Source organism: Rhinopithecus roxellana, chromosome 9, assembly GCF_007565055.1.
Source record: "Rhinopithecus roxellana isolate Shanxi Qingling chromosome 9, ASM756505v1, whole genome shotgun sequence".
Taxonomy (NCBI): Eukaryota; Metazoa; Chordata; class Mammalia; order Primates; family Cercopithecidae; genus Rhinopithecus; species Rhinopithecus roxellana.
The window spans coordinates 109,444,397-109,469,371 of NC_044557.1; the positions used below are offsets into that span (position 1 = coordinate 109,444,397).

The 24,975-nt window shown below is 38.4% G+C and overlaps 1 protein-coding gene across 4 annotated transcripts in view; it reads left to right on the forward strand.

Moving 5' to 3' along the window:
* The window catches only part of PPP3CC (protein phosphatase 3 catalytic subunit gamma), a 101,966-nt gene that overhangs the window by 66,866 nt on the left and 10,125 nt on the right, over positions 1–24,975 (forward strand). For 2 of the 4 annotated variants that reach the window (XM_010365370.2, XM_010365372.2), the window contains exons 5-11: positions 3,445–3,590; positions 5,680–5,819; positions 15,143–15,220; positions 15,307–15,401; positions 20,323–20,448; positions 21,424–21,495; positions 24,251–24,277. In XM_010365370.2, the coding sequence (XP_010363672.1) occupies positions 3,445–3,590; positions 5,680–5,819; positions 15,143–15,220; positions 15,307–15,401; positions 20,323–20,448; positions 21,424–21,495; positions 24,251–24,277 (684 nt within the window). The remainder of the gene's footprint in view (positions 1–3,444; positions 3,591–5,679; positions 5,820–15,142; positions 15,221–15,306; positions 15,402–20,322; positions 20,449–21,423; positions 21,496–24,250; positions 24,278–24,975) is intronic. The other 2 variants (XM_010365371.2, XM_010365373.2) reach the window with 1 other exon arrangement.

The following is a 24,975-nucleotide window of genomic DNA, read 5'->3' on the forward strand; positions in this document are numbered from 1 at the left end:
TTTATCAGTTAACACTTACCTAGTATGTACTAAGTGCCAGCATTATTCTGCATATTTTACATAAACGAATTCATTTAATCCTCACAGCAACCCTGAATCTACAATTCAGGGTATTACTATTATTATGACCATAGATAAGGAAACCAAGGCAGAGAGTTAAAATGTTTATCCAAGGTCCCATAGCTAGTAAGTGGAGGGGGCTGAGTTTCTTCAAAGCAGGCAACAAGTTCCAGACTCCATGCTCTTCACCACCATGCCATGCCACATGCTTAACTCACTGACAGACACATCATAAGCCTTCAATACATTTAAATAATAAAGGTAATATAGGCCAGGTACAGGTACAGTACCTCATGCCTATAATCCCAGCGCTTTGGGAGGCTGAGGCAGGAGGATTGCTTGAGGCCAGGAATTGAAGACCAACCTGGGCAGCATATCGAGATCCTGTCTCTACAAGTAATTTTTAAAAATTAGCTGGATGTGGTGGTGTGCACCTGTAGTCCCAGCTACTTAGAAGATTAGTCAGGAGGACTGCTTGAACCTATGAGTTTGAGGTTACAGTGAGCTACGATTGCACTCCAGTCTAGAAAACAGTAAGATCCTGTCTCTAAAAAAATTTTTTTAAGGCAGTATAATAATGTTATTGTATAAAGATTACATATTCATCATAAAAAAAACAGCTAAACTAAGAAAAATATAGATACCATTGTCAATCTAATCCCCCAGAAAATTAAATATTGGTGATTATATATGCAGTTCGTATACTTTGAAAAAATGAAGATGGTAACATTTTGTAGCCTATTTTATTCACATATTAATATAATATGAACTTCTTTTTGCTTAATTTAATTTTTGACCTCCTGATTTGATTTACAAAATAACAATATACTTCATTACTTGCCGTCTTCAGACTTGGCATTCTTTTTTGGAAGTAGACTAAGGAATTATGTTGAGTTTGGAATTGAAAGGCATTTATCAATGTAAGATGTTATGGAGCATAAATTAGTAAGTAATTGAAATTCTTACCTATATTCAAGTGTAGAACTCCCATGGAGGAATTCCTTACTGACACTGGCAACAGAGGGAACTCTGGTTTCTAGGATTTTCAGGAGAAAAAGTCAATCACTGACCATAAATTAAAGAGTTTTTTGTTTGTTTTTTACTTCTGACAGACTTTATGGCCAATGCTGGATCTACTTTGAAATGGGCAAAATTTATAGTATTTAAGACAAAGCAGAGCATAAGGATGTAACTGTAAGGAGAGGCAATGATGCATAAGACATGGCTCTTGTTAACTTTGAGCTCCTAATAAAGTTAGCATATGTTGTGGAATAGATTGTGCTGACTGCTATAACAGCAATACAAAATGTTCTGAAAACCTCAAAGAAACCCACAGGCTCCCTTAATGAACTCAAACCCTGATCACCCAGTATTGGCATTAAAGAGAAATCTTCACACTCAGGGATGGAAGGCCTTACAACCTCAAGTGTGGTCTACTGGTTTACATCTTCCTTAGGGATCTCTCTCTAATCATTCCTGTCACCCGTACAGTACTTCAGTCTGGCCCAAACCTGAATCCATCATTCTTCGCTTTATTCCCCAAAGCCTTGCTAGGACCAGGCTCTCATTATGTCTTTCTAAAGGCTTAGAGATCACAAAAAGGAAATAAACACAGAAATAATTACCAACTAGATAGTCTGACTCACTCGATACAGCTTTGTTCTCTTGGTCCTGTAGGCCACCTCATCTTCCCAGAATCCTAGAAGAGGAGAAGGAGCTCACAGTTCTGCAGGGATGCCTGACTATACTTCTGGTCTTCTCTACCCACACACATCCCTGAGCACAGCTTGACTTTTTGAAACCAAGGCCAAGGAAGAAGAAAATGTTCCTTTTTCTCTTTAAATGCCCATTTTCCAGTTTCCCACCTATTATTTCATGACTTTTCCTTTCTAGAGATTTGTAGAGATTCCTCCTTCCACCTGCTGATGTATTTCCTTATTCTGTAGCCCCAAGTTGACAGCCACATCAAAACATAATTTATTAAACCAAACATTTATTTTTTATTGTTTAGAGGCAGAGTCTCACTGTGTTGCCCAGGCTGGAGTGCAGTGGCACTATCGTAGCTCACTGCAGCCTCAAACTCCTGGGCTCAATCTATCCTCCCACCTCAGTCTCCCAAGTAGCTTGGACAGCAGGCATGTGCCACCACAGCCAGCTAATTTTGTTTTTTAATTTTCTGTAAAAATGAGGCCTCGGCCGGGCGCAATGGTTCACACCTGTAATCCCAGCAGTTTGGGAGGCCAAGGCAGGTGGATCACAAGGTCAGGAGTTTGAGACCAGCCTGGCCAACATGGTGAAACCCCGTCTCTACTAAAAATACAAAAATTAGCCAGGCGTGGTGGTGTGCAACTGTAGTCCCAGGTGCTCGGGAGGCTGAGGCAGAAGAATCGCAAGAACCCGGGAAGCAGAGGTGCAGTGAGCTAAGATCCTGCTGTTGCACTCCAGCCTGGATGACAGAGCGAGACTCCGTCTCAAAAAAAAAAAAAAAAAAAAAAAAATTAAGCCTCATTGTGTTGCCCAGGCTGGTCTCAAACTCCTGGCCTCAAGTGATCCCCCTACCTCAGCCTTCCAAAACACTGGGACTGCAGGCATGAGCCACCACATCAGCTTAAGCCAAATGTTTTTAGAGAAAAGAGAATCAAGACATAATTTGTTTACAGACCTTAAAAATCATGAGCAAAAACATTACTGACATTTTATTGATATCACCTAAGACTCCAGTTTTCACTTATATATCTTCAACATCCCTAAGGGATCTTTAAGACCCATAAAATATTCAGACTCACAAGACTACCATGGACCCTACTTATCATCCATATACTTAGAAGGATATAGACAGGAAGGGCAGCACTGGGCGTTCCTTTTCAGTGGAGTGGTCCTCACAGCAGTGCATACCACAGTCCAGCAGCTTTCCGTCTCTTTTGCCCCCTCCCATCTCACCAGCTCAGGTACAAGGAAACAATATCCATACTGGGAAGATTAGGGAGCCATCCTGGTATAGAAGCCTCATGCATCGAAAGTGTCAATGTGTGTTGTAAAACTACCTTCAGAGGAGCCCAAAGCTATAGCTTCCCACCAGGTAACTGGGTAATTTTTACCACAAGCCATGTTGCCTAGTAACACAGTGGACAGTCACCTTATCACATTTCCAAGCAACAGAGCTAGAAAGTTAATCCAAGGTCACACTTGTCTTTAAGAGGAGAGAGGTATTGTTTACCTATTATCCGCAACTTTTCAAAATTATCTTTATAAAGATAATTGTGATTTCAAATTATCTAAAATAAATGGCTTTAAAATAGCTTCATATTCTCCTGGCCTATATCCTTTTTCAAATGTGATACATTTTAGTTTTTCTTCCATTGACTGGTTTTCCTTTTTTGTTAGGTCGAATCAAATATTCGGAACAGGTGTATGATGCCTGTATGGAGACATTTGACTGTCTTCCTCTTGCTGCCCTCTTAAACCAGCAGTTTCTCTGTGTACATGGAGGAATGTCACCTGAAATTACTTCTTTAGATGACATTAGGAAAGTAAGTAATCTTTTATTATTCTCATAGAGTATATTTTTAAAATGTGTTGGGTTTTGTTGTTGTTGTTGTTGTTTGCTTTAAGACAGAGTCTCTCTTTCACCCGGGCCGAAGTACAGTGGTGCTATCTCAGCTCACTGCAACTGCCGCCTCCTTGGTTCAGCCTCCCAAGTAGCTGGATACATGTGCGCACCACCACACCTGGCTAATTTTTGTATTTTTAGTAGGCTAATTTCTGTATTTTTAGTAGAGGCGGGGTTTCACCGGTTGTTGGTAAGGCTGGTCTTGAACTCCTGACCTCAAGTGATCTGCCCACTTTGGCCTCCCAAAGTGCTGGGATTACAGGTGTGAGACACTGCGCCTGACCTAAAATTTGTTTCTTTTTGCAGTCAACCAATATATCTTTAGCTGAAATCTTTAAAATACAGATAATCAAAAGTAAGAAAATGGAAGATACCTCTGATTTCATCACTATAACTACTGTTAACATTTTGATATGTATCTACCACAAATTATAATTTTTAATAAGCTCTATGTTTTTACCAACTAGAAAGCTAACATTCTTATAGTCCTGAAACTTTAAATTATATCACGGTACAAAAGGAAGGAAACCAGGGTTCTAATCACAGTCCTGCCATTAATTGTGTAACCTTGACCAAATTATTGAATCTCTTTGTCACATTTCTTTTCTATGACATGAGGAAGTTGGAAAGGATGGTCTGAGGACACTGCCATCTCCGAAATGCATTGGCTTTGACATTTTAGATGATACGGTTTCATTGTTTTACTTGCCTTCCTTGGTGATTATTATTTCCAAGATTCTGTATCTTCATTATGGAAAAAGATGACCAATTTTTATTGTACATAGTCATCTTATCTTCTCTACCTTTGAATTCTTCTACCTGTCTCTCTCTCTGTTTTTTAATCAAAGTGATGGATACTCATCCTCTCTTATAGGTACTGAGACTAAAGATTTTTCTGTTTATAAAACTATTTTCTCTGAATGAAAGTCTCCTCAGGGTAAGAGGGTGTACTTATATGTACTGGCTTTTCTCTTGCCTTACTGTCTTTTAAATAACCAGCATTTCTCTTTTACATAGTAAAATATGAATTTTATAATTCTGAATCAATCGTATCAATAAAAAGCTCTTTCACTCAGTAGAAATTATCTTCTTGGCATTCAGCTATTCTCTTACTTACTTTCTCTTGGTTTTTATGCTTTTAACTAAAGCAGCAGTGACTAAAGGCTTAAGTTAATAACTCATATTGAAATACCTCAGCTGCATAGAATGGAAAGGATAAATGCCCTTACAAAATTAGCATTCTTTAAAATAAAGAAATCTCCACTGGAATGAGGTTTGCAATGAACAGAACCATTGTAAAACATTTCTGCTCTCATGGTAACATTGGCTCACCTAGACAATTAAAATTAATTTTATATAGTCATAGTCTTTCTAAAATAGTATATCTCTATAGTGGTTGATTTCACATTTGAATTAAATTAGTACTCCTTTACGATTAGGATGTAAGAGGATCCTTTACTACAGCATGGTTAAATGACAGGGATGTTTATAAAAATTTATTGCAGGCCGGGCGCAGTGGCTCACGCCTGTAATCCCAGCACTTTGGGAGGCCGAGGAGGGCAGATCACCTGTGGTCAGGAGTTCGAGACAAGCCTGACCAACATGGGGAAACCCCATCTCTACTGAAAATACAAAATTAGCTGGGTATGGTGGCACATGCCTGTAATCCCAGCTACTAGGGAGGGTGAGGCAGGAGAATCGCTTGAAGCTGGGAGGCGAAGTTAGCGGTGAGCCGAGATCATGCCGTTGCACTCCAGCCTGGGCAACAAGAGTGAAACTCTGTCTCAAAAAAAAAAAGAAAAAAAAGTTATTGCAGAAAAAGAATAAAAGTTATTGTATCTAAAATTGTTAAATGTTCCTTTTCTTGCAGGAAAATCCTTTAGGGGCACACTGGCTTCTCTCCTAATACATTCTTGTGGGTGGAAGGGGTTTTTCTTTGATGCATACCAATTTCCAAGAAGCCTTTTGCTCTCCTGATTTTTTTCTTTTGGCTTTTGTGTGTCTTCTAGTTAGACAGGTTTACAGAACCTCCTGCCTTTGGACCTGTGTGTGACCTGCTTTGGTCTGATCCTTCAGAGGATTATGGCAATGAGAAGACCTTGGAGCACTATACCCACAACACTGTCCGAGGGTGCTCTTATTTCTACAGGTAAGCTAGTCCTTGAGATAGAAAATTATGAAAGGAAACTGTAATTCATTTTATCAGATTATTTTTCAGCATATTATATTTCAGATCTGTGTAGTATAAGCACTTGTGTTTAATTTTTCGATTAATAGGAGACAAGAAACTTATTTGTTTGGCTTTTTATATTTTCTTAGATATTATGCCCTAAGAAGTGTAATACACTAAACATGATTGGACATCCTACAGTGCTCTGATATTTTTGTCCGACTCTAACTGATCTAGACTATTTGTTCCTAAACATTAGCTATACACTTTTTTTTAAAAAATCAAAGCTTTCTTGGCTCTTTCCCCCGAGATTCTGATACTGGGTCTGAGAGGAATCCTATTGTGTTTTCAAAAGCTCTCCAACTTTTGTAACCACTAGTGTAGACTAAGATATAAAAAGAACAGGACATTGTGAACTAAGCCCAGTACATTTCCTGGAAGTTGGTTGTTGTTTTAAATTTCACAGGAGCTTTCATTGTGATTAGACACTCAAAAATAGGAAGACAGGCAGGGCGTGGTGTCTCATCCCTATAATCCCAGCTCTTTGGGGTGCCTAGACGGGCGGATCACTTGAGGCCGGGAGTTCAAGACCAGCCTGGCCAACATGGCAAAACCCATCTCTACTAAAAATACAAAAATTAGCCAGATATGGTGGCAGCACTCCTGTAATCCCAGCTAATTGGGAGACTGAGGTAAGAGAATCACTTGAACCTGGGAGGTGTAGGTTGCAGTGAGCCAAGATTGTGCCACTATACTCCAGCCTGTGCAACAGAACAAGACTCTGTCTCAAAAAAAAAAAAAAAGACATAGAGAAGTTGGAAATCTAAATTATTTTTAATCCCAGTATTTTATTGTGGCAAATAATATATTTATTTCCCTAAAAATCTCTGTTACTTGGCTAAGATAATGTGTTCATTAAAATACATGCATGCACACACACATGAAACTTTGATTTCACCATTACTTTTAGCGTTCTTCTAAACCTTTTTTCTTTAAAAAAATTAAAAAAAAATTTTTGTGAGTACGTAGTAGGTATATATATTTATGGGTTATATGAGATACTTTGATACAGTCATACAACATGTAATAATCACATCAAAGTAAATGAGGTATCCATCACCTCAAGCATTTATCCTTTGTGTTACGAACAATCCAATTATACTCTTTTATTTTTTGTTGTTTTTTTTTTTTTCACTTTGTTTTTGACGGAGTCTTGCTCTGTCGCATAGGATGGAGTGCAGTGGCGTGATCTCAGCTCACTGCATCCTCTATTTCCCAGCTTCAAGCAATTCTCCTGCCGTAGCCTCCCGAGTACTGGAATTGTAGGCACCCACCACCATGCCTGGCTAATTTTTGTGTTTTTTAGAGATGGCATTTCACCCATGTTGGCCAGGCTAGTTTGGAACTCCTAACCTCAAGTGATCCACCCACCTCAGCCTCCCAAAGTCCTGGTGTGAGCCACTGTGGCCAGCCTCTTCTAGTTATGTTAAAATGTACGATTAAATTATTATTCACTATAGTGACCCTGTTGTTTAAATCTCACAGTAGCAAATACTAGGTCTTATTCATTCTTTCTGTTTTTTTGTACCCATTAACTATCCCATTTCCCCTCTCACTACCCTTCCCAGCCTCTGGTAACCATCATTCTACTGTAATCTCCATTAGTTCAATTGTTTTAATTTTTAGCTCCTACAAATAAGTGAGAACATATGAAGTTTGTCTTCCTGTGCCTGGCTTATTTCATTTAACATAATGACCTCTCTAGTTCCATTCATGTTGTTGCAAATGACAGGAACTCATTCTTTTTCATGGCTGAATAATACTCCATTGTGTATATGTACCACATTTTCTTTGTCCTTTCATCTGTTAATAGACACTTACGTTGCTTCCAAATCTTGGCTATTGTGAACAGTGCTGCGATAAACATGGAGGTGCAGCTGTCTCTTCAATATCCTGATTTCCTTTCTTTTATATATATACATAGTAGTGGGATTGCTGAATTATATGGTAGTTCAATTTTTAGTTTTTTGAGGAACCTCTAAACTGTTCTCCATAGTAGTGTACTAAACATTCCCACCAATAGCGTATGAGGGTTCCCTTTTCTCTACATCCTCACCAGCACTTGTCATTGCCTGTCTTTTGGATAAAACTCATTTTAACTGAGTGAGATGATATCATAGTTTTGATTGCATTTCTCTGATGATCAGTGATATGGAATACCTTTGCATATACCTGTTTGCCATTTTATGTCTCCTTTTAAGAAATGTCTATTCAGATATTTTGCTCATTTTTAAATTGGATTATTGGATTTTTCGTATTGAATTGTTTGAGCTCCTTACATATTCTGGTTATTAATCCCTTGTCAGATGGATAGTAAACTGTCTTTTTTTTCTTTCTTCTTCTTTTTTTATTTTATTTTATTTTTTTTTTTGAGACAGGGTCTGTCTCTGTTTCCCGGGCTGGAGTGCAGTGGCGCCATCACAGCTCACTACAGCCTCAACCTCCTGGGCTTGAGCAGTCCTCTTGCCTTAGCCTCCTGGGTAGCTGGCACTGTAGGCGTGTGCCGCCATGCCCAGCTGCTTTTTTAATTTTCTGTAGAGACAGGGTCTTGCTGTTTTGCCCAGGCTGGTCTCAAAGTCCTAGACTCAAGCACCCCTCCCTGGTTGGCCTCCCAAAGTACTGGGATTACAGGGATGAGTCCCACCCAGCCAGTAACCATTTTTCATTCCTCCATGCCAACTTTTCCAATGACTAATGTGATGAAATCAATTAACTTTTATTTCTTTTTACATTGCTTAAAATAAAGAGCATAATACGTATTCATTGTTGTCAGAATAGAAATTGGTACAATTTCTGTGGACATCAACTTGGTAATATCTATCAAAGGCATTTGTACATGGCCTTTGATCCAGAAATTCTACTTCTAAAACTTAATCCTGTGGATATATACTTGATTCTCATTACTTATGGATTTCATATTTGTGAATTCCCCCACTTACTAAGATGTGTTTGTAACACCCAAATCAGTACTTACAGAGGTGTCATAATCATTCATGGGAATGCAGTGTGCAGTGCAACAAAAAATTTGAGCCACCTCACTCACATGTTCCTAGCTGAGATTGAACAAAATGATGCCCTACCTTCTTTTTGCAGCCCTCATATTGTAAACAGGCATTCTTTTGGGTTTTATTTAGTGAAACATGTTTTATGTTTTTGTGCTTTTCATGAGTGATTTCACTGTTTAGAATGGCCACCAAGTATAGTGCTGAAGTGCTGCTGTCTAGGGTTCCTAAGCACAAGAAGGCTGTGGTGTGTCTTACAGGGAAAATATGCGAGTGTTAGATATAGGCTTTGTTTAGGCATGAATTATGGTGGTTTTGGGCATGAGTTCAATGTTAATGAATCAACAGTGTAAATGACCTAAAGTATTATTAGACAGAAACACATCTGAAACAAGGGTATATATTAATTGGTGGGTGAAAATGTTATGACCAGAGGCTCACAGGAACTTTACCCTGTATTTCCCTTAGCAGTAGTGTTTCATTATTTGCTAATTCTGTTTTTGCAGCAACATTATAGAATGTAGCTACTGGGAATAATGACATAAAAAATTTGACTCACCCAGGACACATGCATGTTCCCAGCTGAGGTTGAACAAAGTGATACTCTGCCTTCTTTTATCCCAGGGATAAATCCCATTTAGCCATGGTGTATAATCCTTTTAGTGTGTTGTTGAGTTTGGCTTTCTAGTGTTTTATTGACGATTAAAAATCTATGTTCATCAAAGATACCTGTACTTTTCTTTCTTCTGGTGTCTTTGGCTTTGGTATCAGAGTGATCCTGGCCTCATAATGTGAGTTTGGAAGAATTCTCTCCTCTTCTATTTTTTGGAAGGTTTAAGAGAGATTGGTATTAATTCTTTTTTTTAATGATTGATAGAATTCACCCATGAAACCGTCTGGTCCTGTGCTTTTCTTTGTTGAAAGCTGTTTGATAACAGATTCAGTGTCCATATTTGCTATTCGTCTGTTTGGGTTTTCTATTTCTTCTTGATTCAGTTTTGGCAGGTTGTATATTTCTAGGACTCTATCCATTTCTTCTAGGTTTTCCAGTGTTTTGGTGTATGGTTATTCGTAATAGTCCCTTATGATCCCTTTTATTTCTGTGGCATCTATTGTAATGTCTCCTCTTTCATTTTTTATTTATTTATCTGTTTTTTTCTTAGTCTTGCTAAGGGTTTGTTCAATTTTGTTTAGTTTTTCAAAAACCAACACTTAGTTTTGACTTTTTTCTATTGTTTTTCTGTTCTCTATTTGATTCATTTCTGCCCTAAACTTTCCTTTCTTCTGCTAACTTTGGGTTTATTTGATTCTCCTTTTTCCAGTTTCTTGAAGTGTAAGATAAGGTTGTTGAATTCAGGTCTTTTTTGTTTTTTAAATTGGCATTTATTACTATAAACTTTCCTGTAAGTACTGTTTTTGCTGCATCCCATACATTTTGATATGTATATTTTTGTTTGTTTTCATTTGTCTTGAGGGTTTTTTGTTTTTTGTTTTTTTTTTTTTTGAAATACGGTGTTTTGCTCTGTCACCCAGGCTGAATGCAGTGGCACAGTGATACCTCACTGCAACCTTGAACCTCTGGGCTCAAGCAATCCTCCTGCCTCAGCCTCCTGAGTAGCTGGGACTACAGGATGTACCACCATACCCAGCTAATTGTTTTTAAAATTTTTAGAGGAGACGAGGTCTTGCTATGTTGCTTAGGCTGGTCTCGAACTCCTGACCTATCTAGAGATAATTTTTAAATTCCTTTTTGATTTCCTCTTTGACACAATAGTTGTTCAAAAGTGTGGTGTGTAGTTTCTACATATTTGTGAATTTTCCTGTTTTCTTACAGTTACTGATTTTTAGTTTCATTCCATTGTGGTGGGAAAAGATACTTAGGATGATTTACATCTTCTTAAGTTTGTTGATACTTCTTTATGATTATATAGCCAAAAGAATATTCTGTATACACTTGGGAAGAATTGTAGTCTTCTGTTATTTGGCAAAAAGTTTTGTATATGCGTATTAGGTCCATTTGGTCCATAGTGTTGTTCAATTCTGTTGTTTGCTTATTGATTTCTGACTGGATGATTTATCCATTCTGAGAATGATGTGTTGAAGTTACTTGCTATTGTTATATTATTATTATTATTATTATTATTATTATTATTATTATTATTATTTTGAGACAGAGTCTTGCTCTGTCGCCCAGGCTGGAGTATAGTGGTGCGACCTCGGTTCACTGCAACCTCCGCCTCCTGGGTTCAAGCAATTCTCCTGCCTCAGCCTCCCAAGTAGCTGGGATTACAGGCATGCACCATCATGCCCAGCTAATTTTTGTATTTTTAGTAGAGATGAGGTTTCACCATGTTGGCCAGGCTGGTCTCAAATTCCTGACCTCAGGTGATCCACCCACTTCGGCCTCCCAAAGTGCTGGGATTAGAGGTGTGAGCCACCATGCCCGTCCTACTTGCTATTATTTTATTACTGTCAATGTCTGCCTTCAGATCTGTTGTTGCTTTATATATTTAGGTGCTTTGATGTTAGGTACATATATATTTATAATGGTTATATCTTTCTGTTGTATTGACCCTTTTATCATTATATAATTACTTTTGTTCCCTCTTGTGATGATTTCTGACTTAAAGTCTATTTTGTCTGATAAAAGTTTAGCCACTCATGTTCTCTTTTGGTTACTATTTGCATGGAATACCTTTCTCTACCCTTTTACTTTCAGCTTATGTGTGTCTTTAAATCTAAAGTGAGTCTTTTGTAGACAGCATATAGTTGGGTCTTGTATTCATCCATTCACTCATACTGTATCTTTTGATTTGGGAGTTAAAGTAATGATTGATTGGTAAGGACTTACTATTACCATTTTGTTGGTTGCTTTCTGTCTGTTTTGTGGTTCTACTATTCCTCTCTTTTTCTCTTTGTGATTCGATTTTTATTTTTGTAGTGGGGTATTTTGGTTCTTTTCTTTTTATCTTTCATGTATCTACTGTGCTTTTTCATTCATAGGGTTCGCATCAAACATTTTATAGTTATTGCAGTCTGTCTTAAGCTGAGAAGAAATTACCTTCAATGACGTATAGAAACTCTACACTTTACTCCCCATTCACACACCTAATGTAATTAATCTCAGATTTTACTTTATTTTTGAGACAATGTCTTGCTATGTCACCTAGGCTGGAGTGCATTGGTGCGATCTTGGCTCACTGCAGCCTCTGCTTCCCAGGTTCAAGTGATTCTCCTACCTCAGCCCCCCGAGTAGCTGGGACTACAGGCACACACCACCACACCCGGCTAATTTTTTATATTTTTAGTAGAGATGGGGTTTTAGCATGTTGGCCAGGCTGGCCTCTAACTCCTGGCCTCAAGTGATGTGCCTTCCTCGGCCTCCAGAGTGCTGGGATTACAGGCACGAGCCACCGCGGCCAGCTGCATCTTTTAATTTCTACTTTAACTTCCTTTAGTTGCTCTCATAAGGCTGGTGTAGTTGTGACAAACTCCAGTTTTTGCTTTCTGGAAAAGTCTTTATCTCTCCTTCATTCTTAAAGGGCAATTTTGCTGAGTAAAGTATTCCTGGTTGGCAGGTTTTTTTTTTTTTCCTTTCTTTTAGCGCTTTTAATATATTGTCTCCCACTTTCCTGGCCTGCAAGGTTTCAGCTGAGAAATTCACTGATAATCTTATAGAAGCTTCCTTGTATGTTATGTAACAAGTAGATTTTCTCTTGCTGCTTTCAGATTTTTTCTTTTTGAGTTTTAACAACTTAATTATAATGCGTCTCGGTGTTTAACTTATTTGGAGACCTTTAGGCTTCATGAATTGAGATGTCGATTTTCCTCCCTAGATTTGGCTAACAACTGTTAGCCTTTAGTTTTTAAAAATAAGCTTTCTGCCCCTTTTTCTTCTCCTTAACTCTCATATGCCTATATTATTTTCACTTGATGTTGTCCCATAAGTCCCGTATACTTCCCACATTCTTTCTTATTCTTTTTTGTTTTTGTCCCTCTGATGGTATCATTTCAAATGACCTATCTTTTTTTTTTTTTTTTTTTTTAAGATGGAGTCTTGCTCTGTCAACCAGATTGGAGTACAGTGGCACGATCTCAGCTTACTGCAACCTCTGCCTCCCAGGTTCATGCCATTCTCCTGCCTCAGTCTCCCAAGTAGCTGGGACTACAGGCACCCGCCACCACTTCTGGCTAATTTTTTGTATTTTTAGTAGAGATGGGGTTTCACCGTGTTGGCCAGGACGGTCTCGATCTCCTGACCTCATGATCCACCCTCCTCAGCCTCCCAAAGTGCTGGGATTACAGGCGTGAGCCATCGCGCCCAGCCTCAAATGACCTATCTTTTAAGTTTGCCGTTTCTTTTCTTCTGCCTGAGTCTGCTGTTGAAGCTGTCTCTTGAGCTTTTCAGTTGAGTCATTGTGTTCTTCAGCTGCAGGATTTCTATTTGCTTCTTTTTATGGTTTCTGTTTTAAACATCTCTCTTTATTCATTTATTGCTTTACTGATTTTGTTTAGTTATAGTTCATTGAGCTTCTTTAAGATGATTATTTTGGATTCTTTGTTATACAATTCATACATCTCTATTTATTTAGGGCCAGTTACTAGAGCTTTATTAGTTTCCTTTGGTGATGTCATTTTTGCCTGGTTCTTTATAATTCATATAGCCTTGCAATGGAGTCTATGCATTTGAAGGAGCAGGGGCCTTCCAGTTTTTATGGACTAGTTCATCAAGTAAATACCTTCTCCTATTGAGTCCCTGGATTGGTGGGATTGCCTGTGGTATTGTGATTAAGCAGGGGTGAAGCTAGCTTATGGGGCTACATTAGGGTTCACAGTCAGTGGGCCTGCCACTAGGGGCATGGACAAGTATGTCCCATGGATGGGGAGAGCTGTTTCTGGAACTCAATAGGGTGGGACCCAAGAGGCTGTTTTGGGTTTATGTTTGGGTCCAGTCAGCAGCCCTTTTACCAGAGGAATGGACAGGCATGATTTCCACAAGGTCCCTGTTAAGACAGGCCTTCCTCTTGGCCATAGTAGAGCACAGCTGGAGCCAGGTCAGAGTGCTGCTTTGAGTTTGCAGTTGGGTCTGGTTGGTTGATCTGTTACTAGGGGCATCAATAGACATGGTTCCTTCCCAGGATGGATGAGGTTGGTGGTAGGACTGTAGACAAGTAGGACTGGAACCAAGTTTACAAGGGACGGGCTGATTCTGGGTCTATAACTGAAAGGTCAGTGGGCCTACCTTCTCAAAGCAGCTATTCCTAGTCTTGGGCTCCACCAAGGTTTCATAACCACCTACCTCAATCCCAAGGTTCTCATAGTGGCACTTATGGTCATGGATGGCTTCCAAACTATTGTTTCTGTAGGAGGATCACGGCTGGGGACATTCTCTTTTGCCATCTTGCTGACGTCATCTACAATCTACTTTAAAAGTAATTTTTTTCTAATGAGCATAAGGAGAAACAAAGATTTTAAAAATAAACTAAATAATTAATGCCTAAGTAATTCCAGGTTAATTTTGTATACTCCAGTTCTTCCTATCAGGTATTTGTCATTCAGAGAGGTAATAGTATGACGAGAATATTTTAGGAGTATGTGAGAATATTGTATCTTTTTTTAGAATATGGTTGGCTAAAATATTTACATCTACTCCTAAAATATTCCTGCATAAGCTTGCAGTGAGCCGAGATTGCGCCACAGCACTTCAGCCTGGGCGACAGAGCAAGACTCCATCTCAAAAAAAAAAAAAAAAATATATATATATATATATATATATTCCTGCATAATGTTATCTTGGTGTTGATATTACCTGTGAAGCTGTAAGTACATTCTTTTATTTTTCTAACAATTTGACAATTGAAGAAAGTATGTGTTGAATTTTTAGCACCTACTATATATACACACACACTACTGTTGCACTTTTTAATATCAAGACACTGATAAAAGTTTTTAGTGTTGTATTATTATCATTATGGATTAAGACAAAAATTAAAAGATGGGAGGGAGGAGCTCTTGCTATTGTAGGATTATCTAGTGTCTTCATGTTTGATCTGTAGTGAGGTATATTAGTGAAATAGAAAAACAGAATGATGAGTACTAATGTATTCATAACATTTCAGTAGTGTGTAATACTTGTAATTTTGAAACAAAATCAGCTAATATCACGTTGACTTTTCTCCATCTTCCTATTTAAAAAATTGTTTTAATTCTGGATTTATGTTTTCTGATTTTCTTTTCCAGTTACCCTGCAGTTTGTGAATTTTTGCAGAACAATAATTTATTATCAATTATCAGAGCCCATGAAGCCCAAGATGCTGGGTAAGTCACATTAAAATTGTACCAAATATCACTGCAGAGTCTTTGCATTTAATATGAAGACAGATGGGCTTTCATCTCTTTTTCAGGTATCGAATGTACAGGAAGAGCCAAGCAACAGGCTTTCCATCACTTATTACAATTTTCTCTGCCCCCAATTACCTAGATGTCTATAACAATAAAGGTAAAGGAGTCCAGCAATATTTGAGTTTGAATTTATGAGTAAACGTGAGCTCTGGTTTAATTGTATGTATGTATGTGTGTTTGTTTCATTTTAAAATATAAACTTTAAATAAGAAAAAAAGGGGTCTTCGTTGAAACAAAGGCCAAGAAATTTAGAATTTATGCTGCTGCTTGGTCTTTATCTCCTAAGGATTACTGGCTTCTTTGTGAGTATAAATAATGATCATAATAGGTCGGATTGATACTACAGAATCAAAGTATAAGAAGAATAAATTGCTTCAGGCTCATGTTAGAATAGTTAGCATAAATTATTGGTTTTGGTGAATTTAATGTATTTATAACAGTATCTCAGAGTCATCATTGGTATTTTAATATTTGTGAATTGTTAAACTATTTTTGTTTTTCTTGAGATATGGTCTAGGTAGAGTGACCTAGTGTACAAAGTAAAAAAAAAAAAAAAAACTTCATTTTTAGTTTAAGCCCTGCCAGAAACTAATACTGTGACTTTGGGTGAGTCACATTATCTTTCTAATCTTCAGTTTCCCGTATGAAAAAAGAAGAATGGATATATACATGCCTTTTGTTCCAGAAATTTTATTTCTAACACTTTATCCTGTTAAAGTGTTTTTTTTAATTTAAAACTTTTATGATTAATAGTTTATAAGTTTTCTATCGAAGCAGTGGTCCTCCTAAAAACTTCATATTTCTGTAACTATTTTGTTGTTTATAAAGTATGACTATAAATTAATAGGACTTTGAAAATAAACATGCCAGAACGAACATATCCAAATGAGTATTGTCCCTTCAAAGTAGTTACCTTGGGAGGCTACACACCTATTCCAACAATGCTGTCCTTGTTCAAAAACATTTTTGGAACTCCTCTTTTGGCATTGCCTTCAGAGTCTGCGACACATTCTTTTGATTATCCTCAATGATGGGAAATCTTCGTCCTTTGAGGGTGGATTTGATTTTTGGACAGCCAAAAGTCATTCGGAGTCAAGACTGATAAATAAGGTGAGTGATCAAGCTAGATGATACCATTTGGGGTCAGAAACAAGGTATGATTATAAGGTAATGAGACTGGTTTTTCTCGTGTTGCTGATACAGTGGCTCTGGAGGCACTTCCAAAAGAGGAGTTCCAAAAACGTTTTGAGTAATGGCAGCATCTCTGGATTAATTGTATGGTAAGGCAATAAGTTGTGCTGAAAAGTACACAAAGCAAGGAATCAGTCTAGTACTGCTTCACTTTTAAGTGTGTCACATTTAACAAGGTACTTCTCTGAGCCTCATCTTTAAAATATCTGTCATATAGGGTTGTTGAAGATAAGTTGGAATAAGGAAAATGGATCTTAAAGTGTTGTTCAAAATATAAATTACTATAGTAATACAGATTTTACTGTTATTGTACCTGATGTGATGATATCAAAGGACCACACTCATCTGATACAAAGGTCTGGTGTGTTTGTAGCTGGTGGTTTCTTAAGTCTCATTACTTTATAGTTATACCTTGTATATGCAGTTGGGGAGATAAGTTCCAAAGATGGCCAAAATATAATTAATATTTACTCTGTTTAAAAGTAAACTGTGGAATGGCACATCTCATTTAAATCTGATTTGGGTCAGTCATTTTAGTTTGTCCTCCAGTGACTTGTCTATTTTAAAAAGCATGTCTTTGACTTAAGTTCTGTCCTAGCCTTATGTTTTCATTTACGTTAACATTCTTCTCTGAGCCTTATCTGTCCTACAATGCTCTGCTTCTCCCTAAGTTCATTTGTTATTTCCTTTTTCCTGATATTTCCAGTATATTAGCAACTTAGGTTTTATTCTTATTTATTCTCTTGTCAATGGTGTGGACTATTTGTGTTGTTAAACGTCTTCAAGGACTGTTAGTGGCCCTAGATCTGCTATTTGTAATGAAGGTGTTCCTTTCTCACTTTCTTTTTTAACTTCATCAGAAAGAGTATCTATTGATTGCTCAATGGATTTATCAGTGTGCCAAGCTGAAACATGCCACCTAAGTCAGCAGCCACTATACAGTTAACTCACTACTAGCTTGTTTTTTGTCTCAATCTAACCTGATTTTGTTCTTGATTATTCCTTTAGCAAACTTTTAATGTCACAGTCCTGGCCAGGCACAGTGGCTCATGCCTGTAATCTCTGCACTTTGGGAGGCCAAGGGGAAGATCACTTGAGGCCTAGAATTCAAGACCAGCCTGGGCAACAAAATGTGACCCCGTCTTTACAAAGAAAAATTTAAAAGTTAGCGAGGCAAGGTGGAGCATGCCTATAGTTCTAGCTACTCAGGAGGCTGAGGTAGGAGGATCCTTTGAGTCCAGTAGTTCGAGGCTGCAGTGAGCTGTGATCACACCATTGCATTCCAGCTGGGCAACAGAGCAAGACACTGTCTAAAAAATAAAAAAAAAAAAGTAAAAGTCACAGTTCATTCTACTTGAGTTTTCTGTCAACTTTGACATAATTAGTAACTTTTATCTCAAAACAATCTTATTTTCATTGGTTGTTTCGTAAGCATTTTAGAAGGAAAAAGGCAGAAAATGTGGCATTTGGAACAGTCCCTGGTGGTACTCAATTACTCCCCATGCAAGTGCCTTCTTTTCTGAAAAAGGCAACTCTATTGTTCTTTTTCTTCCCTTTCTTCTTCTGTTGCTCTTCTTTTTCTCTCTCTTGACCTCTCCTCTCCTCTCCTCTCCTCTCCTCTCCTCTCCTCTCCTCTCCTCTCCTCTCCTCTCCTCTCCTCTCCTCTCCTCTCCTCCCTCCCTCCCCTCCCTCCTCTCTCTCTCTCTCTCTCTCTCTCTCTCTCTCTCTCTCTCTCTCTCTCTCTCTCTCTCTCTCGGTCTCTGCCACTTAGGTTGGAGCGCAGTGGCACGATCTTGCTTCACTGCAGCCTTGACTTCCTGGGCTCAAGTGATCCTCCCACTTCAGCCTCTCAACTAGCTGGGACCACAGGTGCATGCCACCACACCTGGCTAATTTTTAAATATTTTTGTAGTGATAGGGTCTCATTATGTTGCCCAGGCTGGTCTCAAACTCCTGAGCTTAAGCAATCCTCCTGCCTCGGCCTCCCAAAGTGCTGGTATTACAGGTGTGTGCCACCACACCTGCCCTCTTTCATATATATATATATATTTTTTTTTTTTTTTTTCAGAGACAGAGTCTCGCTCTGTTGCCCAGGCTAGAGTACAGTGGTGTCCCGAGTAGCTGGGACTACAGGTGCACATCACCATGCCTGGCTGATTTTTTGTATTTTAGTAGAGACGGGGTTTCACCACGTTGCCCAAGCTGGGCTCGATCTCCTGAGCTCAGGCAATCTGCCTGCATCAGCCTCCCAGAGTGCTAGGAGTACTCATATTCTTTAGACTTCTTGGTATCTACAGGTATTTCTTAGTTCCACTGGTTACACGAAAGACCTTTAATCATGATTTTTAAAGATTCTTCTTGTTTTCTTCTGTCCACTGGGAACACACCCAAAGGCAGTTTTGTTTTTGTTTTTGTTTTTGTTTTTTTGAGACAGAGTCTCTCTCTGTCGCCCAGGCTGGAGTGCAGCGACGCACAGTCTCTGCTCACTGCAAGCTCCGCCTCCCGGGTTCACGCCATTCTCCTGCCTCAGCCTTCCCAGTAGCTGAGACTACAGGTGCCCGCCACCTCACCCAGCTAATTTTTTGTATTATTTTTAGTAGAGACGGGGGTTCACTGTGTTAGCCAGAATGGTCTCGATCTCCTGACCTCGTGATCCACCCGCCTCGGCCTCCCAAAGTGCTGGGATTACAGGCGTGAGCCACCGCGCCCGGCCCCAAAAGCAGTTTTATAAACTCGTTTCCAGTCATTCACTGTTGAGACTCACCTCCCACTTATTTTTCCTGTGTAGAAATTGAGGGAGTTGTTGAATAATGATATATGACATATTTACCTAAACTAAATAAATACATACACGTGAAAATAATGGAACGTGTGCGTCATAGCCAGTGTTAGGCTTTTTAAGAGCTAGAGATTATATTTTAATTTATTTTCTTAATAATCTATGGTGTACATTTTAGACATTCAATAACTTAAATTTTAAGAACACTAGATTGTCCTATAACAAAGAAACAGAAACAGGGACGTGACCTATATCTGTCATTTCTAGAGAACTGTTACACCCTATTTTATTTCATGACCACGGAATAATTAAGAGAATAGTGCCAACAACACTGCTGGTGATAGAGGCTAAGGAATTGGATTTTAAGACTTTCAAAATATAAAGAAAATCAGTTTGGCATCAAAGTATGTGTGCAACTCTGAATGGTTAATATTAAACATAGCTTGCTGGCCATATACTGCTGTGTATTGGAGAAATCGGCGATTTTAAAATCCATATATTGAATACAGAGATGATTTAATATAATTTTGAACATTTAATTGTAAATTGCTCCAAGTTTGCCTTTTGTATCTTCCAGTATGAGTTGGTAACTGCACTATATAAACTCCCAGAGAGTGTATACAATATTTAACTAAGGCTAATGACTAGCAAAACAGGCTGTGGCCATTTAATGAGTGATATTTGCCTTCAAAGGAGAGTTGTAATTATAACCATTTGGCCTATAAAAGGAAATTGTGGGGAAATTTTCCTCATGTGGATCTTGAGGGTTATATAGATAGTTACTGTGCAGTGACTCCAAAGTTTCAGTTTCTTTTGTACTTTTATTATATGAGCTCTTCAGGTGACTTTGTTCCTTGGAATAACTCTTAAGAGAATGAACTAAATAAAAGGCTTTAAAATTTTCCATCTGCGCTTTACCTAGTCAAGTCCTGACTTTACAAATGGAAAGTTCTCGAATTCTGTGTAGCAGGTACACAGCTGTACAAAGCATATCAGTTGCCATGCCATGTTCCTCTTTGCCAGATTTTCTTGCTTTTTTCCTTTTTAGCTGCTGTGTTGAAATATGAAAACAATGTCATGAATATCAGGCAGTTTAATTGTTCTCCACACCCCTACTGGCTTCCAAACTTTATGGATGTTTTCACATGGTCTTTGCCTTTTGTTGGGGAAAAAGGTAAGAGAACTAAAGCACGTGTCTCATCAGTTGTTTGGTGACTGAGCACACCTTATATTTGCATGAGCCCCCCCAAGGTTCAGAAATGTTTTCTAATTTTGTTTGTTCTCTACATAGATTTTTTTTTTTTTTTTTGAGACAGAGTCTCGCTCTGTCACCCAGGCTGGAGTGCAGTGGCACAATCTCGGCTAACTACAACCTCCGCCTCCTGGGTTCAAGCGATTCTCCTGCCTCAGCCTCCCAAGGAGCTGGGATTATAGGCATGTGCCCCTGCACCTGGCTAATTTTTGTATTTTAGTAGATACAGGGTTTCACCATATTGGCCAGGCTGGTCTCAAAGTCCTGACCTCAAGTGATCCGCCCTCCTCAGCCTCCCAAAGTGCTGGGATTACAGGTGTGAGCCACTGTGCCCAGCCTCTACATAGATTTGTAAATGGCATGTAATTGGTTCTTAAATTTTCATACATTATGGTTTTCTTACTGTAAATATCAATTTAAAGTAGCTGACCTACTATGATCAAGATGATAAAACAACATAGTTACTTGTCATTGCCTCAGATTTCTTCACTACTGAAGAGATTTAAACAGAATTTATTGTCCTTACAATTTTATTTGTACAACTACTCACATAAGCTAAGCCTGTTGGACATAGGCCTGTTGGGTTAACTTTGTAAAATGGGAAAAAATTTTATCACATGTGTATCAGTGTGGGAAGAAGCTCTGAACAGCAACCCAGTAAAATCAAGTAGTTATGCAATAGATCTTCAAAGACTCCATACTTGTACTGGAGCAAGTAATCTACCCAAATTATTTTTAAACCTGAAAGTTTACATTTATGCTACTTTTTATAGCTATTGTTACTAACATAATGATAAATAATTTTTGTTCATGCTTACTTAACGTGTGTTTATTTAGATATACACATTATTTTAGAGAAAGTACCTCATAAATTTTGGATTATTTTGTTTTACATAGTCACAGAGATGCTGGTAAATGTGCTCAACATATGCTCTGATGATGAACTGATTTCTGATGATGAAGCAGAAGGTAAACTTTTCCTCCTTTAAACTAAAACTAGGGAGAGGTTTGGTTTTGGTTTTAGTTGTTTTAGTTTATTTTGAATGATTTTCTTTGTCATATTAAAAATAAATTTAGTTCATTGTGGAAAAATAAAATTTGAAAAATACGAGAAACCATAAATAAGGAAAAAAAGTCACCCCAATCCCATCATCTTATAGATATCCACAGTTAACATCTTAATGTATATGTGTTAGCTGTCTTTTATCTCTGCACATAGCTTCCCTCTGTTTTTTTTCTTTTTAATGAGAATGAGGTCGTGTAATAAGATCTAGTACACTTACTATTTTTGTGGAGTTTCTTGTAGACTAGTTTCTAATGGATCTGTAGTTGTCCATGCTGATCAATGTTTTATCTAATCCCAGTGGTGTTAGATATTGGAGTTTTTCCAAAGTTTTTGCTGACAAAACCCATACAGTTTTGAAAATTTGTATAGATAAAAATGTGCACATTCTCTTAACCAATATTTATTACATGGTTGATATATACCAAGTACTGTACTGTTTATGTCCTTCTCTCAATAAGCTTATTTGCTAGTGCAGGGAGGAAAAACAGTAAATAAATATGTCAGATGAAAGGAAGTAAAGCAATATTAGAAAATCAAGAATAACACTCCTTATTTCCATAGGATGAATTTCTAGAAATTGAATATCTGTGTCAATTAGTACTTAAAATTTCAATTCTGATACAGATAGAAATTTCTGATACAGCCTCTAGATAAAGGCTGTACCACTTTACATTTTGCAAGGTGTGTAGTCACAGTGCAGTCTCTAATACTCTTTATGATACTCGTTATAGTCTGGTGTTATTAAGTTTTTAATTAAAATTTTAGTTTATATTTTTATGAGACTAATGGACAATTTTTTCTTGTGTTTATTGGTCATGTTTATCTCTCTTTTGTGACTTGTCAATTCATATCTTGTATCCTTTTTTTTTTTTTTTTGAGACAGTGTTGTTCTGTCACCCAGGCTGGAGTGCAGTGGCGCGATCTTGGCTCACTGCAACCTTCACCTCCCGGGTTCAAGTGATTCTCCTGCCTCAGCCTTGCAAGTAGCTGGGATTACAGGCAGCGTGCCACCATGACCAGCTAATTTTTGTATTTTTAGTATAGATGGGGTTTTGCCATCTTGCCCGGGCTAGTCTCGAACTCCTGAGCTCAAAGTGGTCTGCCTGCCTCGGTCTCCTAAAGTGCTGGGATTACAGGCATGAGCCACCACGCCCAACCCCATTTTGTTTTTTTTTCTTATTGGCGTGTGAGGAATCTTTTTATTCAGTAACATTTTATTATATATGTAGCCAAGTACTTTTTTCCTAGTGTGCTGTGGGAGGTTTGATTGTAAAGGTAGGTCCTGACTTGTCTGAGAATGCAAGAGATTCTGGAAAAGTGGTGGTTACCCAAGCACAAACCGGCCTCATCCTATCCAGGCTCTGTGCTAAGTTGGTTCCCTTAACTGTGAGGATAAACCATCTCCATCATGGAGAAAACAGAACTCCCTTTGGGAATCTAGAGGAAATTACCATACATTCTCATGCTTCAGGTTCTGCACTGAAAATCAACAGCATATGGAAGATAGCTTGCGAGTGTATTTATTTATGGTATAGGAGATCACTATAAGGAACCAGTTCTTCTTGAGGAAGTAGTGCAGCCAAGTGAAAAACAAAAGAAAAACCGAATATCCCCCTGAGCAACATGGTGAAACCCCATCTCTACTAAAAATGCAGAAATCAGCCAGATGTGGTGGCGAGTGCCTCTGGTCCCAGCTACTTGGGGGCGTGAGGTGGGAGGATTACTTGAACCTGGGAGGCAGAGGTTGCAGTGAGCCGAGATCTTGCCACTACACTCTAGCCTGGCAACAGACGGAGACCCTGTCTCAAAAAAACAAACGAACAAACAAAAACACATGTATTTCTTATTCTTTCCCACCACAAACATAAAAATAAATAAATAAATAAAAAGGAAGAATGAGCCGGGCACAGTGGCTCACGCCTGTAATCCCAGCACTCTGGGAGGCCGAGGTGGGTGGATCATGAGGTCGAGATCGAGACCATCCTGGCCAACGTGGTGAAACCCCATCTCTACTAAAAATACAAAAATTAGCTGGATGTGGTGGCACACGCCTGTAGTCCCAGCTGCTCAGGAGGCTGAGGTAGGAGAATTGCTTGAACCTGAGAGGCAGAGGTTGCAGTGAGCCAAGATCGCACCACTGCACTCCAGCCTGGCGACAGAGCAAGACTCCATCTCAAAAAAAAAAAAAAAAAAAAAAAAAAAGGGAAAAACGATTATATCCCCTGAAAAAGAAGCTGTGAAGCTGTAGAATCCATTAAACAAAAAAAACATACTATTCCTACAAAGAGATTTGTTAACTGTTCTGTCCTCCGTTTTTGTTCCTTGTTTTTGGCATCGTTTATTCCACAAATGATATCTTTGTTTAATGTTATTTTCATGATGTGTGGGGGTAGAAAATGTTGGATGCTCATAGATGTGAATTAATGTAAAACCATAAACTTTTAAGAAATGGAAGAAACTACTGACAAAATAAGTTTGTAATTTAATGTTGTATCATGATTCCAAGGATATCTCTTATGAGCTGGTAAAGATAATAGCCTGTTTCTCTCATTGCATTTCACTGTGATTTTTTTTTTCTCTTTTCCATGTAAACATAAATTTCTCTTCTCATATTTCTGTCTTCGTCTCCTTGTTTCTTGGTGTCTCTTCTCCCTGAAGATCACTACATTCCAAGCTATCAGAAAGGTATCTGACTAAAGTGTGCTAAGAGCTTAATGCTTACTCTCTGTCCCACCACAGTCATCTATTGGTTAGACTTTTAAAATTGGTAGTTAAATAATTTCAGAAAGGCTCTCCGTCCTCCCCTTCAGTTTTAATGTGTATGTTTTCTCTGGACCTGTTGCATGATCCGGCAAGGTGTTGAGGGTTGGATGTGAGGAAGGAGAGGCCATGTTTCTTTTTCTGACTTTTGACTGTAGACACCTGGTGCATGCTGGACCTTGACTTCTCATTTGTGGGCTATTTTCAGAATCTTAGATAAGAAAAAGCCATAAAGTCTCGCATTAACTTTTTCTGTTGTTGCTTTTTAAAATAGTGCACGGTTGTAAAAGTAGTATTGTGAGGCAATAATTCACTAATGTAAGTGAAGATTATAGAATGAAAGCAGCACTCACTAAGTTCAGGAGAGCTAGCTGGGTGTTGTGTTTACATACAGAAGACAGCTGCTGGAATGATCACTTGCCATTTGGCAGGCCAAACCCTGCACCCTAAGGTGGCCCACAGCATTGTCAAAAGACATCTTTGCTGTAGCAACTTGCTTGGTGAGGTTTGTTTATGTATGTGTGTATTTCATTCTTTGCTGTGTTCTACGTTTCACAACCACAAATAAGTTCCTACCTCTCATAGATCCACCCAGTCTGTCTCTTTTGTGGCCTCTCATTTTT